General features: G+C 47.0%; 9 protein-coding genes across 9 annotated transcripts; 3 read left to right on the forward strand and 6 right to left on the reverse strand.

Moving 5' to 3' along the window:
- Positions 1–38: 38 nt before the first annotated feature.
- J056_000223 (uncharacterized protein) lies at positions 39–537 on the reverse strand (the record flags this gene model as incomplete). Its single annotated transcript, XM_009267621.1, has 2 exons — positions 39–449; positions 502–537. 2 exons carry the CDS (start codon positions 535–537, stop codon positions 39–41), a joined length of 447 nt encoding a protein of 148 aa, XP_009265896.1.
- A 24-nt stretch (positions 538–561) lies between these two features.
- J056_000224 (Ribokinase) lies at positions 562–1,563 on the forward strand (the record flags this gene model as incomplete). Its single annotated transcript, XM_009267622.1, has 1 exon — positions 562–1,563. One exon carries the CDS (start codon positions 562–564, stop codon positions 1,561–1,563), a length of 1,002 nt encoding a protein of 333 aa, XP_009265897.1.
- A 68-nt stretch (positions 1,564–1,631) lies between these two features.
- On the reverse strand, positions 1,632–3,059 carry J056_000225 (uncharacterized protein; the record flags this gene model as incomplete). The annotated part of the gene is made up of 1 exon (XM_009267623.1): positions 1,632–3,059. The coding sequence occupies one exon, from the start codon at positions 3,057–3,059 to the stop codon at positions 1,632–1,634; it is 1,428 nt and encodes a 475-aa protein (XP_009265898.1).
- A 97-nt stretch (positions 3,060–3,156) lies between these two features.
- J056_000226 (uncharacterized protein) lies at positions 3,157–7,206 on the reverse strand (the record flags this gene model as incomplete). Its single annotated transcript, XM_009267624.1, has 4 exons — positions 3,157–3,207; positions 3,253–3,413; positions 3,778–6,802; positions 6,853–7,206. 4 exons carry the CDS (start codon positions 7,204–7,206, stop codon positions 3,157–3,159), a joined length of 3,591 nt encoding a protein of 1,196 aa, XP_009265899.1.
- Positions 7,207–7,261: 55 nt separating this feature from the next.
- Positions 7,262–7,576, reverse strand: J056_000227 (uncharacterized protein; the record flags this gene model as incomplete). The annotated part of the gene is made up of 2 exons (XM_009267625.1): positions 7,262–7,283; positions 7,329–7,576. 2 exons carry the CDS (start codon positions 7,574–7,576, stop codon positions 7,262–7,264), a joined length of 270 nt encoding a protein of 89 aa, XP_009265900.1.
- Positions 7,577–7,777: 201 nt separating this feature from the next.
- Positions 7,778–9,152, reverse strand: J056_000228 (Calcium/calmodulin-dependent protein kinase; the record flags this gene model as incomplete). The annotated part of the gene is made up of 5 exons (XM_009267626.1): positions 7,778–8,172; positions 8,224–8,649; positions 8,717–8,875; positions 8,929–9,028; positions 9,084–9,152. The coding sequence occupies 5 exons, from the start codon at positions 9,150–9,152 to the stop codon at positions 7,778–7,780; spliced, it is 1,149 nt and encodes a 382-aa protein (XP_009265901.1).
- Positions 9,153–9,547: 395 nt separating this feature from the next.
- Positions 9,548–10,403, forward strand: J056_000229 (uncharacterized protein; the record flags this gene model as incomplete). Its single annotated transcript, XM_009267627.1, has 2 exons — positions 9,548–9,645; positions 9,689–10,403. 2 exons carry the CDS (start codon positions 9,548–9,550, stop codon positions 10,401–10,403), a joined length of 813 nt encoding a protein of 270 aa, XP_009265902.1.
- A 184-nt stretch (positions 10,404–10,587) lies between these two features.
- J056_000230 (uncharacterized protein) lies at positions 10,588–11,071 on the reverse strand (the record flags this gene model as incomplete). Its single annotated transcript, XM_009267628.1, has 4 exons — positions 10,588–10,628; positions 10,694–10,717; positions 10,764–10,861; positions 10,905–11,071. 4 exons carry the CDS (start codon positions 11,069–11,071, stop codon positions 10,588–10,590), a joined length of 330 nt encoding a protein of 109 aa, XP_009265903.1.
- A 49-nt stretch (positions 11,072–11,120) lies between these two features.
- J056_000231 (Paired amphipathic helix protein pst1) lies at positions 11,121–15,735 on the forward strand (the record flags this gene model as incomplete). Its single annotated transcript, XM_009267629.1, has 7 exons — positions 11,121–11,153; positions 11,201–11,240; positions 11,289–11,717; positions 11,767–11,834; positions 11,943–12,875; positions 12,931–14,580; positions 14,632–15,735. The coding sequence occupies 7 exons, from the start codon at positions 11,121–11,123 to the stop codon at positions 15,733–15,735; spliced, it is 4,257 nt and encodes a 1,418-aa protein (XP_009265904.1).
- Positions 15,736–15,752: the final 17 nt, after the last annotated feature.

Here is a 15,752-nt window from a genome sequence, read left to right on the forward strand (position 1 = left end):
AGGTGAAGAAGACAAAAGAGAAGAAACCAAATAAATAATTAATAAACAACATTTATGCCCATATTATTAGCAGTTGATATCACGCTCCTAGCGACGTTCTCAATTCCCTTAGCCTGTAAATCTTTATCAAGGCACTTAATCGCAGCCACTTCGTAGACGTGCTTGACTGAGATAGTGGCGATAGTCTCGTGGCCGGGCTGACCAGTACCTTTCTCAATACCACCAGCGACCTTCTTCAAGAGATGGGTTGTTGGTGGAGATCTCGTAGTGAATGAGAATGATCTGTCTGGGTTTATCGTGATTTGCGTTGGAGTGGGAGTACCAGCGACCAAATGAACAGTTTTAGCGTTAAATTCTTTACAGAAATCCATCGATTTTACACCTCTAGCTCCGAGTAGTGGGCCAACTGGTGGTGTAGGTGCAGCTTTCTGTGCGGCGATTAGACAGCGCTTGAAGGTTATGCGTTAGCTACGAATCCCCAAACTCTATCCAGCGACTCACCAGCGTGACTGGCGTCGTTTGAATGGCTTTGCTCATCACTGTATCCCTTTAAGAGGAACAATGGCCCTAGTTTTCGGCAGCATCAACGTCGACGAGTTCCTCGCTGTCCCCCACATTGTTAGGCCGGGTGAGACCATTTCATCCACTCACATTACCAAGAAAGCAGGTGGAAAGGGTGCGAATGTGGCTGTGGCACTGGCCAAGGCGTCTGCACGCGTCCTTCTCGCTGGTCAGATAGGCGAGGATGGCGAGTGGGTGCGCGCACTTCTCAATACCTATTGCGTAGACACCACCCATCTCCTCACCACTGCCAGCGTCCCATCAGGTCGAGCAACAATCCAAATTAGCCAGGAGGGCGAAAATTCGATTGTGCTCTACGGCGGAAGCAATCAGATGGCCTATGGCCCACCGCTCCCGCTTTCTCCAGCCACCATATCCCATTTGCTCGTGCAGGAGGAGATTGTACACGCAGATACAACATCAGCCATTGTCCACGCACACAACAACAAGATCAAAACTGTCTACAACCCATCCCCTCTCCCGCCCTCGCACCAGCTACTCGAATTCCCTTGGCACGCGCTGTCTTACCTGATTCTCAACCAGGGCGAGGCGATGGATTTGTATAATTCACTGGTTGGACAGGGGCAACACACTCAACACGCCCATTCACACTCACAACAATCCCCACAACACCTCCTCGATGCACTCACGACGCACCCTCTCACCGCGTCAATCCAAGGGGTGATCATCACTCTTGGCAGTGAAGGACTGGTAGCGCGGGTAAAAATCGACAACACCCCCCATGACTATTGCCTGCCCTCTACGAAAGTGAATGCCATCGATACCACAGGTGCTGGTGATACATTTGCGGGATATTTCGTCGCCGCGTGTATGTCATCCAGCATGAGCACACACAAGAGCACACATATCGAGCTCGTTCTTAAGAACGCAATGGCCGCTGCCGCTCTCGCCGTAACCAAACCTGGGGCTATGGATGCTATTCCCATTCTAAGCCAAGTGCGCGCCCATCTCCTAACGAATGGTATAGAGTGTGTTTTGTGATGACTGAAGAGTGTGGGTATATTAAATGGTTTATGTATAAATACATATTTCAATGCACAATCACAATCCTACTCCTCCCAATTCTCCACCTGAGCCTGCTCAGCAACTTGCTCATCTTGCTCGTCGATATCTGGTGTCTCAGCGGAAGGTGCTTGTGAAGGGCGTGCGTGACAATCATGAGAGTGGTGAGTCTGTTGATAAGTGTGGCTCATCGTCTCCCTCTGATCATTCTGCTCATTCTGCTCTCCCCTCTGCTCTCCCCTCTCACGCTCCTCACGCTCTTCACGCTCTTCATGTCTGCGCTCCCTCCTGAGCCTCTCAGCAGCTTTAATTGACTTAAAAGCCGAATAGCGCCATTTAAGTGCGCGAGACCGTCTCCTCTCAACCTCTGGAAAGAGAGTGAGAATAGCGAGTAGCGCAGGCACTATGAGTCTAGTCCACCACATTGGATGGCGGGGTGGACGTTGCTGTGACGCTGCCATTCGCGTTGCTGGGTATGGTGGGAGAGGGGTGTTGGTGGGCACTGGGCCTGGAATGCGCAGGCGTTGCGCCTCATAGTGCAGGTTAAGGTGAGCGACTCTGTCCAACGCCTGATCTAGTGCGCTAAGTGGATTGAGTGGGTTAGTAGGATGTGGATGTGGAGCTTGCGCGGTGTTGTCGTTGTCGTTGCCATTACCATTCGCTCGCGCTTGTTGGGCTGCTTGGTTGAGTGCGTCGTATGCATTGTTAGGATTGTTTAACGCGTTAGCCTGGCCATTCTGCTGTCTACCTTGTACACCTTGATTAGGTGGATTTATAATGTGTCTGCGTACGTGGACAAATCGAGTGGCTTCCCATATAGAATAACCAATAGTGAGTACAGCCATGATTATCTTACGTGGCCAACTACCGTGTCTGCAGAAGATGTAGAGCATGAGACCACACTTGAAAAGGAGGAAAAGGAGGGGGAGGACGAGTGGGGTAAGAGTGGATAAGTTGATGACGATGTAGCTGTCGTTGCGAGGAGGTGGTTGTGGTGGTTGTGGTGGCTGCTGCTGTGGCTGCTGTGGTGGTTGCTGTGGTGGCTGCTGTGGTGGCTGCTGTTGTGTGTTGTTGATATTGGAAAAAATGGAATCAGTGGAATCAGTGGAACTAATAGGAGGAATACCACCAGCACTGTTACTACTATCACTGCTACCACTGCCACCACCACCAAAGTGAATCCAATTATCAACCAACGTGTACACCTCATCTAATAATTCCAATTGAGCGTTTATAGAATAAATAGAATGCTGATCAACACCAGGTAAACCGATGCTCAATAAATAATGATTAACAGCATCAAAGCTTGATTTGTTGACGCTATCAAGGCCATTGTCAAGTAGAAGGAGATAAAAGGATTTAAGACGGATTAGAGATGTGTTTAGGGTGTGAATGTGGTTGGATGGCAGTGAATTTAGATTTTTATTGAATGCGTGGAGATGGTGCGATTGTGGGAGTTGAAAGGTGTTGATCATGGTGGTTATGAGGAGAGATTAGAGATGGGATATAGATTGAGGAAGGAGATAAATGGACATAAATGGAGATAAAGGAGATATGGATATAAAAACATTCTTACAATTGAATTTTAGAAACGCGGTCTTTAACCATGTCGAAAGCACGGAACTGTGAAGGATGTTAGAAGAATCATTATAAAGTGCTTGAACCCACCAAAGTCTGCTCATTTAATTGAATATCTTGAGTATCAGCTTTTGGTCTACTAACTCTGTTTGCAATCGCAGTTGAATCAGTTTCGAGTATAATACCACCATCAATAGTCTCATCTAATGCTAATAAAATCATGTCCAAATTTTCAATAAAAGATGACTTCTCTAGTTGGTGACGTAGAAGGATATCAATTGCATCAATAAACCCAGTTAAAACGGTTGATAACATTAGTTCATTTTCCTGTACTGGTGATATTAAATAAACTATCAAATCCATCGTTGATTTATATAAAACTAGTTTATCCTTGTAAATTATCAAATCACTTGACATTCCTGTCTTGTTGAATAACTCCTTCTCAAATAACTTGTCATTCTCTTTATCCTGATAATATTTAGACAACAACTTATTCCCTTCACTGTCCATAATAACTACCCCTTCTACACTATACAAACTGTAATTACATTGATCACTCATCGTGGTTTTATGTCAAGAAGCTTTTTATTTATTTTTATGAATATTTTCAATTACTCTGGTAATCCTTCTCTTTATCCCCAAATATCCTTTCAAAAATCCCCTCATCTGTCACCTTCAACTCCCCCACACCCTCTCTTCTCCATATCTCTCTGAATGTCTTGGTTAGATTATTCAACCCAATCAAATACCCGTAGTCTGGTTCATCTGCGTGCTTGGCTGGGTATCGTGCGTACGGTAATCCCGTACTGACATCCACTTTGGCATTATAACCTCCTTCTTTAATCCCAGGCAACTCACTCCCCACTCCGGGTCCCAGCGGCGGCAAAAAGTCTTTCCCCGTCGTACAATGAGCAAAGTCTATTATCTTGATGTTCACTTCTCCTTTCCTCCTCTTCTTCCCTTCTTCTGCTTTGTTTTCACGACGAGCAAATGACTGTTGCAGCCCGCGCTGTATCCCCGCATCTCCATCATAGAGGAACAGCAACGAACTAGCATAAAATCTATACCCGTTTAGCTGCGATATGATTCGTCCAAGTCGATAAAGCTTTCGCAATATATCCGGTATGTGATGCACCAGCACAACTTCCCCATTATCCAGAAACGCAGTCAACGCTTCTGTGAAATTGCCCACTTGCACTCCTCTACCATAATACTTGTCTTGGAATGTATACTCGTTCTTGCGCACGTTGTACACTTGTGTGCCACATAGACGCAGCCCAAGTGTATGCGATGTAGTCTTTTTCGCCTTCTTCCGCTGTGACGCCTTCTTCTCTTCCGTCGCATCCACACCGTACTGCCGCGTGCCCATTTTCAGATCCAGTACGCACGGTGCCTTGAGTCGACCTGTGAGATCTTCCATCAGGAGGAATTGTTCTAGTCTGCTATTGTTGTGTGGGTTCTGTGGGTTTTGCTGATCGGAAAATGGGTTCTGTTGATTGCTTTTGCTTTTGACTTGGCTTTGACTGTGTGGTGAGTGTGCATGTTCGAGTGTATTAACACTCCCATCGTTACTACGGTTGCTGCCACTACCAATACTACCGGTATTAACTGTATTTACACTTCCACTCCCGTTCGCTTTCGGCAGTATCTCCGCAGAGTGGTAGATAGGCGACGACTGTGTGCTGGTGATGTTCAGACTCGGCCGCATTTTCTGTTGTTGGAGTTGTTGGTGTTGCTGGTATTGCTGCGGCGAAGGCACCTTAACGCTAGTATTGACATTGACATTCATCCCACCAACTCCCACTCCCGCTCCCATGCCGGCGCTGAAAACATTAGACGTCTCCAATGCACGCTCTCCACCATTCAGTGAGCGTGAGCGTGAGCGCGAGCGCGATCGGTGATGTGTTTGTGGGCGAGTTTGTGTTTGCCTTGTTTGTGTGCTTTGCAAGCTTTTTGCTTGTCCTTGCATCTTGCTTCCCCCTTCCAAACCCTCCATTGAGAACATATCCACTTCCCCTCCTTCATCACCTCGCCCTCTTTGTGCATCCTCCCCAACCGACACCACAAAGTGCGACCGCCGCTTACGGATCGAGCGGCCAGAGGGTATATCAGCTTGGGGAAGAGGGTGTGGGTATGAGTGTAAGTGTGAGTGTGAACGTGACACCTCATGGGAGTGTTCCGTAGACGTGTTTGAAGTATGCGAATTTTCTGACCCTCCACTACAACTACCCTTATCGTTGTAGTTGTCATTGTGGTAATCCATTTCCTTATCCTTATAACAATTATCATCATCATCATCATCGTTATCATCGTTATTATTATCGTTGCTATTCAAATTGTACTCCCCCTCATCACTATCATCATCATCGTTATCTACACGATTAGTGAGAAAGGATTTGGCTTTTAGTGCGCATTCCTCGGCGCACTCGCTCCGCAAACGAAGCAAAAGCTGCTGCTCCATCTCGCCAGGGACGCTGACTCTGCGCTGTCTATGCGACGAGTGAGGGTGAGAATGGGAGTGAAAGTGGGGGTCGTGTGAGTGAGAGCGCGACCTCATATGCGCCTCCTCTCTATAGCTGGAGGGCTGGGAACCAACGCGACGCGGTAGTCTGTCACTGTCCTCATCCTCCTCATCATCATCTTCCTCCCCTTCACCACCTCGCTCAGGTGGACACTTGCGCGTTCGCCGCCTCCGCTTGTGTACGCGCGGCGACGAGAAGACCTCGCGCAGCACCTGTTCCTGCAGTCTGCGGTTCACCGTTGTCGCTCCACGTCCGCCGAAGAAGGGGTAAGTGTAAGTGTCCGACTGTGATTTGGGTAAGGTGTGCACCGAGTGTTTGCGCGGCTTTTGCGATTCCGCGTGTGAGGGCGTGTCGATAGGTGTGACTGTGAAACTTGACGATGGCGATGGACTGCGGCTTTGAGTTGGGTTGCGCGTGTGTCCGTCCAGTCGCGCACTCGCACTGCTACGCGTCGGAAGACTTGCCTTGCGGTGCAGTGACGATCGATGCTGTTGTGTCTGCGGACTGGCCTCGTCCTCTGACATGATTGCGAGTTCTTCGTTTGCTTTGTTCGCTCTAAATCCCGAACGCCGAAGCATCCAGTTCGGGATCAGGTGCGTATTTCGCTCGAATTTCACCTGCGGTATCTCGTCTTCAGACGTTGTGCGGTGGCGTTGAAGCTGGAGAGAGCGGCTGAACCTCCTCTGCTGGATGAGAGGTACGGAGCTGTGAGAGCGGTTGAGAGCAGGTCGATTGTCGTGGTTTTTGTCGTCATCGCGATCACTATCTATTTCCAGCTTGCCAAGTTTGTCCAAGTTATCCAGACTACCCAGGCTACCCAAATTACTCAGCTTGTTGAGCTTATCAACCCTGTCAACTGCCTCCGGGGAAGACGGGGGCGATGGCTTGACGAAAGTGACATTGAGAACGCCCAAATACTGTGGAATGTACTGCAACAACTGCGGGTGATCACGCTCGACAGATTCATAGAACTGGTTCTCACGCCGCACGAGTGGCTTGCACACAGCTCTGCGCGAGAAACGGAAGATAGGATGATGGCCTCCGACTTGATTGTTGAATGGCTTGAGTGGGACAGAGGGGAGCACACTATCAGCGTCATCCTCCTCCTTTACATTTATCTGTAAATCTAATCAGCTCACAGAATCACCGCAAAAGACAGCAAACACACATCATAGTCGTAATCGCTGGATTCTGAGGCTAAAGAGTCAGATAGAGAGTGGAAAGAGCTCTCCTCGCTGCTGAAATCGTCTGTCTCGTAGGAGGTTGTTGAGTGTTTAGGTGAGTGTGGCTGCTGCTGCTGCTGCTCGGACGGAGATCTAAATCTCGATTTTGCATTGAGCTTGAACGATTTCCGCCGTATTGGAAGAGATGGCGGTGCTGTTGTGTTTATCTGCGGGAGATTTGTCTGTGTGGAAGACGCAGAGTTGGAGATGTGCTCTAACGGGTGAAGATGTGGCTGCGGCTGTGGCTCATTTTGCTGCTTCTGCTGGTCCTGCTGGTCCTGCTTCCACACCAAGCTCATCGACGTTTGATTATAAGATGGATATTACGATACAATTAAATATTTTATAATTAAATCAGTTAAAGCTGCTTCCTGGTCTGATTCTGTTGTTAGCGTTACTCAACCGCTGTATCCCCACTCACAGTCCAACAGGCACAGGTGCAAAGTGATAATCCGTTGAGTTATCTCCACTCAGCGTGTCCAGTGTTTTATTCGAGTGCATTAAATGCGGGTGTGCCGTGTTCGCTGTGCTGTTGAATTTGCTGCTCCCATTGACATTGCTGATATGGTTTTCCCCTAGCCCTACTGGCACAAACCCCTTGGATTGTACTGGACTCGCCGTTACTGTCGCTGCCAGCATTCCAACTACTAACATACTCAATGCTGTCATTGTTTTTGTTTTTGGTAAACTTCATCACGCCGCCTGGCTTTGATTTTCACAATTGCCTTCCTTTTTCGTTTAAAACACGCGCGCTGAGGTATGAATAGCGCGTAAATTACTAGAATTGTGAATATAGATAGAATTACATGCTACATATGAAATATGCTCAGGTTACAATCACGCCAACTATTCATGCTCCACGCTCCACGCTCAACTCTCAACTTCCTCACCAACCACCCTACTCAACTTCCTGTAGAGGTTCCCAGGCAGCATTATCTTATCCCCCTTATCTCTCTCCCTCACCGCTTTGGCATCTTGTGGGACCGGTGTAGCGCTTCCTGACTGTGGATGTCTTGGTGTAGCATCTCCCGAGCTACTCCCATCCAATTCGAGCAGCTCATTTGGCTTCTGTCCCTCGTTCAGTCTCAATGTCTCCACCTTCTCCGCTCTTGCTATAGGCACATGTGCATCGAGAGCGAGTGACGCCTTCTTAGGCGCTATCTGCGATACCCCCTCGTGCCTAATCCACCCATGCTGCAACGCTTCATCCACTGTCATTCTCTCATTCGGATTCGGTTTCAGCAGACGTTGAATAAAGTCCTTTGCTGTGCGATTGTGAGTGGTGTTAGTGAACTTTTTCATCATCCTCTACCCACCGTCTCCCGACACATCATGCCAAAACAAGTCATTGAACTTGACATCAGTGAACTGCTTAGTCTCATTCTCTATTATTTGAGGGTTCGCTGAGGTGTACAGCGAGCGTCCCGAGAGAACATTGAAAGTTATAACTCCAATAGCCCACATATCAGCCGGGAATGAGTATCCCCTGAAGTTGTATATTTCAGGTGCAATGTACGTTGGACTCCCGCAAGGTTCGAGCAGCTTTACATCGTGCGACGGGAGCAGTACAGCCTGGCCGAAATCGATGAGAATGACTTCACCAGCTGGTGCATCTTTGCTTCTGTAGAGGTAGTTGTCGAGTTTAATATCCCTATGCAACACATTGCGTGCATGCAGATAGCTAGTTGCCTTGAGAATAGCCGTTACTGCCTGCCTCGCTTCATCCTCGCTGAGATGACCGCCTGGAGTGGATGGTAAGTTAGTAAATGATCCCACTATTACACTACGCAAACGCGTCGTTCCTCCCACCAGCTGAATTAAGCCTATCTATCAAATCTCCCCCGGACGCCAACTCGAACACCAAATAATAGCTCGTCGAACTCGAGAAAAAGCTTATCAAGTTGATAGTGTTTGGGTGGTCCATGTTGTCGCGCATGAATGTGATAAGTCGTCTGTAGGCGTCCCTATCTGATATCATCAATCAGCACGGTTACGATAAGCAGATGACGTGAGTGACGCACTCTTGATACTCTTCTTGGGTACCTTCTTGATAGCCACGTCTCTGTCGGTTTCCTTGTCATGCGCTTGGCTCACGACACCGAACCCGCCCTGACCGAGGACCTGGATGATCAGCCGTGTGAGTGGAGTGCGTGCTGGTCCATGGCGCCCCGCTCACCTCACCAAAGTCATATGCTTGCTTGTGCTGATGCGATTCCTTGTGGAATAGATTGCCAAGTAAATTCATCTGCGTGGGTGGTGTAACGCAAACGTGACATTTGCGATGAGGCGGCGATAAGTATCGGGAATAAACGGGAAATGGAATTGATGCAAAGACGGCAACGAAGGATAGTGTGATACTTTGAATACCCAGATGCCACCAGATGCCACTACGCCACACATCCAATCGACGATATGAAAATCTTCGATGAATATACATGTGAAGTGGAGCTATCTACATCCGAAACTACAGGACAATCAAGGGGTCTTATAGTACCTTTACTGGCAGCAATAAAAAAGCAGTTCAGATTAGATACAATTTCACTGCCTATTGTCACTTCTTTAAATAGAAATAGTCCAAATATTCGTGCTTGATCTACTTGGCACCATTTGAATCATATTTGATAATTTGTTATACACACTATGACGGATGATTCTCCGTCTTCTTCAAATAAAATGAATCCAGACTTAGAATCGCAATCGCCATCACCAAAGCCTTCACAGCGCAACTTTTCTTCCATGTGAGTTGAGCAATGCATTCCACACACCTCTCACATATTCCAGCCTCAATGAACACGTCGAACACCACAACGCTGCTATTCCGCTAGCCTGGCAATCATTCATCACTGGTTTGGTCGATCTCATCCTCTACTCGCGAAGCCAAGTTTGGGTTGGTTTTCAAACAGGCAACATGGTCCAATTCTCAGGAAATATCGCTCAATTCATGCTTCCTGATTATCAGCGACATCCCCTCAAAACTCTGATGAGAATTTTATCTATCGTCGCCTTCTTCCTAGGCTCTTTTGTTTCTTCAGTGGGTGGTAGATATGTCGGTGACCGCACGCGCAAATGGCTTTTCATCAACTCAGTTCTCCAAAGCTGTTTGTTGTGGGGAGCTGCAGGTATACTCCTGTCTAGACCTGAATATGAACAGCCAACATTTGACTACTTCCCCGCTGTACTCACACTCGCAGCCTGGTCGTTAGGAATGCAAGCTGCAGCTTCACAGAAACTGACATCCCCGCACTTCGCAACGACAGTCGCATTCACAGCCACCATCACTCAAATAGCCAGCGATCCCAATCTCTTCAAGTTGAGATCGCCGACTAGAGATAAACGGATGGTAGGTATAGTCTGTCTGTGTATTGGTGCAGGCGTGGGTGAGATGTTGCTTTATGCCGACACCAATCTAAGAGGCGCGATGGCGATAGTCGCTGGATTCAAACTTATACAAGCGTTCATGTGGTTTTTGCCAAAGGCTTCCCCACCACCACAATGAAATTACTAGAATAAAATCACCTCGTCGGTATACTTGACCCACACTGCTATTACTACACAACTTAACACCGCGAATGATAATTTGGCCTGTACAACTGCATATACCCACAGCATAGCGATCGATGGCGCTCTCTTGATGACTTGGTAGCTTGGGGAATCGTTGATGAGCTTAATTAGACTCATTCCTAGCGCAATGGATGAGAGTAGGTATACATATTGCATCCATCTCGAGTTGGAGTATTTGTTAGCTACATGGGGTTAGTTGGGCGCTCTTGCAATGTCTCAACTTACAGTAGAAGATGATGACGGTTATTACTTTAAATTGTTAAATGTTTTGCATTAATATGGTGAACACACTTACATGGCACTGCCTTTGCCATTTGCTTGGCTTCTTGTGTGAATGTCGGCCATGAGTTGTACTGTGCAGATACGAGGAGGTCCATGAGGAGGTATAAGAAGCTGCTACAAGTTAAATAGGCATAAAAGGCTACCAGAAGCCCACCTAAAAGGTATAATGTGTAGTACTGCACCGAAAACCTCACCAATTTCGAGAACTTCGGGTTCGGGTTGCTGTTGCAACTTCTGCCTGACGCCAGAATAGTCAACGAGTTCATCTATATTTTCAATGCTCTCTGCTTCATCGTCTCTGATTTCCTCTATTTTCGCCATTTTTGAGTAAAACGAGAAATGCGCTCGCCTAGCTCCAACCGCTACAGCGATGCAAGTAACTAGAATTTCACGCCAGGCTGTTGTGAGTGAATAGAGTGTCTGCAAGGGAGAGTGCTGAGAATTATACAGGACTTTTCACGTCTCACCAGCCAAATTGGACTCGGAAAGGGTGAGTTTGGAGTCTTGAGGATTCAATGTAGCTCAAACACACGCGTAGACACCGTTGCTCAAATCAACGCCTTCAGAAAGCGTGCAGATGAAGCAAAGCGTTCATTAACCAACCTTCAAGAGCACAAGGTGGACGTAGACTTCAGTCACTACCGCTCAACGCTCAAGAACAGCGCAGTGGTTGATGAGCTTGAGAGCAAAGTAAAGTCATTCAAGCCAGCTACTTACGACGTTCAAGCCATTCAGAAAGCAATTGATGCATTTGAAGCAAAGGCTGTCGACTCAGCTCAACAAACTGAGAAAAAGATTGCAGAGGAACTTAAAGACCTCCAAGCCACTTTGGACAACATCCAATCAGCTCGCCCATTCGACCAGCTCACCATCGACGACGTTGCAGCCGCACGTCCAGAAATCACCAAGACTGTCGATACGATGGTACAAAAGGGCAAATGGTCTGTACCTGGCTACAAGGAGAAGTGTGAGTGGTGCTGTAACTCTGATTTCAATTTTACTAACTCGGTTTTTAGTTGGAGACCTCAATATCAGTGAGCACCACGAGCTGCGCTGTACGTCGCATTCTAACTCAATTGACAGTGTAAAATTATTAATTTGTGAGAGATCTGCTCAGACTCATTTAAATCCTTTTTTCAAATTTCCAAATTTCCAAATCGTTTGACTGTGATCTCATCTCCGTACCATCAAGATGGACAGTAGTACACAGAGTACCCAGAACACAGCTGAAGATACTGACCAGCCCGTTGATGAAGGCTATAGGCCACTCAACGTACGCGACGCTCTCAGCTATCTCGACCAGGTAAAACTCCGATTCCAAGATAGCCCTGAAGTTTACAACCACTTTCTCGACACTATGAAAGACTTCAAATCGCAATCTATAGATACTCCAGGCGTTATTGACCGGGTTTCCTCTCTTTTCCGCGGTCATCCCGCCCTCATCCAAGGTTTCAACACTTTCCTTCCTCCAGGCTATAGGATAGAATGCAGCGACCTCTCTGGCACAAGTCCCACAGGCGGTACAATCACCGTCACTACTCCTATGGGTGTTACCACTCTCCAGGCCTCCGCCTCTTTCCTACCTGCGTGGCAGGCCCAACACGCTCAACCACCTCCACCAGATCCTGTCATTCCACCTTCTCCATCCTCCCACTACGCCCAGAATCAACAATCAGGTGCCAACACTCCCACCGCTGCGTCTACTCTCGCTAACCAAAAACCTCCGGTTGAATTCAATCACGCTATTAGCTACGTCAACAAAATAAAGAATCGTTTTAATCAAGACCCTGAAACTTATAAAATGTTCTTAGAAGTCTTGCAGACTTACCAAAAAGAGCAGCGCACGATACACGAAGTTTATGCACAAGTGAATCACTTGTTCCATGGTGCTCCCGATTTATTAGATGAATTCAAGCAATTCTTACCAGACACTACTGGTGCTGCTCCTCAATCTGGCGGTTTGTTCCAAATGGTTGGTCAGATGGTTCCACAGAGCGTGCCGTCCTCCATCGACTTATCACAGAGCGCTAGTCGCAGCATGACCAAGAAACCCACGCCTAAAGTTGATGACAAAAAGAAAAAGAGAGCACCTACGAGCGACTCATCGCAAAAGCAGTATTCTAAGGTGTGTATAGGTGTACTAGGTTTAATGGTCTTCTCAACTAACATTCAATCCACAGACAAAGAAGCCAAAGTTCGTGCACAGAGAAACATCACCACAATCACAAATATCGCACCCTATGTCCACGCAACAGCCCACTTATTCATCCGCACGGATGGAAGAACCACCACAATTTCTCTACGAGTCGCCTTCGATGAGATCCGCAACAATAGTACCACCATCAATCCCAATCGACAAGACACTTGCAACTGTCGAAGAGATGGCATTCTTCGATCGAGTTAAAAAGTTCATTGACGACAAGACTACGTATCATGAATTCTTGAAGCTGTTGAATCTGTTTACCCAGGATATTATTGATGCGCGTACTCTCGTTGATCGCTCCCAATTGTTTATTGGCGAAAATAAGGAATTGTGGGATTTTTTCAAAGCTATGGTGGGTATTGTCCCAGGTCCAGGTTCTGGCGGTCCAGGAGGCACGTACCAGATTGAGAATATTCCAGCTATTGAACGTCCCAGGATTGAGTTAGAAGAGTGCAAGAAATATGGTGCCAGTTATCGTAAATTACCGCAGTCAGAAATCAGTCTGAGTTGTTCAGGACGTGATGCGATGTGCTGGGAGGTTCTTAACGACGAATGGGTCAGCCATCCAACCTGGGCATCTGAAGATTCGGGTTTCGTAGCCCACCGCAAGAACCATTTCGAGGAAGCATTACACAAATCAGAGGAAGAGCGTCACGAGTACGACTATCATATTGAGGCGAATTTGCGCACGATTACTCTGCTTGAGCCAATTGCAGCGCGCATTTCAGCGATGGACGGTGAAGAGCGTGCTGCTTTCAGATTGAAGCCAGGTCTTGGCGGACAGTCGAAATCTATATATCAGCGTATAATCAAAAAAGTGTATGGACAGGAGAATGGATTGGAGATAATCAATGCTCTCCATGAAAATCCATCCGTTGCCGTTCCTGTCGTTCTCAACCGCCTTAAAGCTAAAGATGAAGAATGGAAGCGCGCACAGAGAGAGTGGAATAAAGTGTGGAGAGAATTGGATGCACGCAATTACTATAAATCCCTCGATCACCAGGGCATAGTATGGAAGCAAAACGAAAAGAAGAACCTGACATCTAAGCAACTTATTCTGGAAATAGAAACATTGCGTAAAGAGCAAATACAAAGACGTAAATCTACAATGTTCCCTGCAATTTCTGCTTCACCTATGCGTTCTAGGTATCAGATGGGCTTTATACTCGAAGATCAGGGAGTGCTGTTCGATGCTATCAAACTCATCCTAGCTTTCATAGACAGACCAGTGCCGCCATCGACTACAAATGGCAACAGCATCTCAGCAAGCTACTACAACTCTAACAATCAAGTGTATTCAGCTAGTGAGAGGGAGAAATTCGAGACGGTACTGAGAGATCTCGTACAAGCCTTCTTCAAGATTGATGAAGACAAGTTCAATCACTATCTAAGTCCAAATGCAGGTGCAACTGATGGCGTCGATGGGGATAGGGATGAGACAATGCAGACTAATGGCGACCGTGAAGCCAGCCCAAGTACGCGTGATGCTGGTAAACCATGGACGAATATTACAACTGAGCAGGCATCAGTGGTACATACTGAAGTCAATAACGATCCTACTACTAAACGCAAGCATTTGAACTTTTTCTGCAATTCGACCTACTATATAGCCTTCAGATTGTTATATGTAAGTGGTTTCACTTTACCCCTTTAAAGTGACCAACTGACTGTCATTCAGATTCTTTATAGTCGTCTGCACTCATTCAAAATGCTCGCTCAAGAACTTACGACGAGCAAAAAGCAACCCGTCAACCCACTAGCGAAAGAAATGGGTCTTCACGACACATCTATCACTCAGACAGTTGGTATACCATTGCTAGAAAATACTACGAAGGACGGTGCAGAGACACCAGCGAGTGTGCACTACTACGACTACCTTCTTGAACTCTCAGAGAGGTTATTTGAAGGTGAAATCGACCAAAATGTATTCGAAGAGAGTTTGCGGTGGATGTTTGGTACGCGCGCATACCCAATTTTTACAGTCGACAAGTTGATATCGCAGCTACTGAAGCAACTGGGCAGTATAGCGTCAGACCAAAAATGTCAAGAACTGTTGTATGTCCTTCAAGCCGAGCGTCGAGAGCCATCTTCGTCCAACTCTCGCCAATTCATCTATCGCAACAAAGCCCAGCGCATAATTGGTTCTGATGAGCCATTGTACAGAATTGAGTGGGTAGGCTCTACCAAGGAGTTGAGGATGCAGTTGTTAGCAAGAGAGGATCTCACTGTCGATGTAGATGAGCGCAAGCAGACGAGAGATCAGAAATGGACCTATTACATACAGTCATATCTCCTTCAAACGCCTACGGAGGGATTAAATGCCGACCTCACCGCACCATTCCTCTACCGCTCTATACCGCAGCAGAGCGAAGAGGCGGAGGAGGACGATGAAGAGACTGCTATAGTCGATAGATCTGAGTACTCTAATGGGATGGAGTTGCGTATCTGTATGAGAACGTATAGGATGTTTTTCGTGCCCAAGACTGAGGATAGCTTCGTGATCAAGAAATTCGGTAAAGGTGTACAACATTCGCTCGGTCCAGGATTACGATTCGGCGGTGCGCCAGGACGCGTCAATCACAATGCTAGAGTCAGTAATGAGAACAGACTGAAGCGGTTGAATAATTGGTTGGGAAAGATAGGACATGGACCTGACGAGCAGCAGCAAACCCAGCAAATTCAGCAATCCCAGCCAGCGATAGAAGAAGCACCAGAAGAACCCCAGCAGCAGCAAGCACAGCAATCCCAACAACCCAACAATGACGTCAAAATGAACGAATAATTGTTTATATTCATATT

This window comes from Wallemia ichthyophaga, assembly GCF_000400465.1.
Source record: "Wallemia ichthyophaga EXF-994 unplaced genomic scaffold scaffold1, whole genome shotgun sequence".
NCBI classification, from domain to species: domain Eukaryota; kingdom Fungi; phylum Basidiomycota; class Wallemiomycetes; order Wallemiales; family Wallemiaceae; genus Wallemia; species Wallemia ichthyophaga.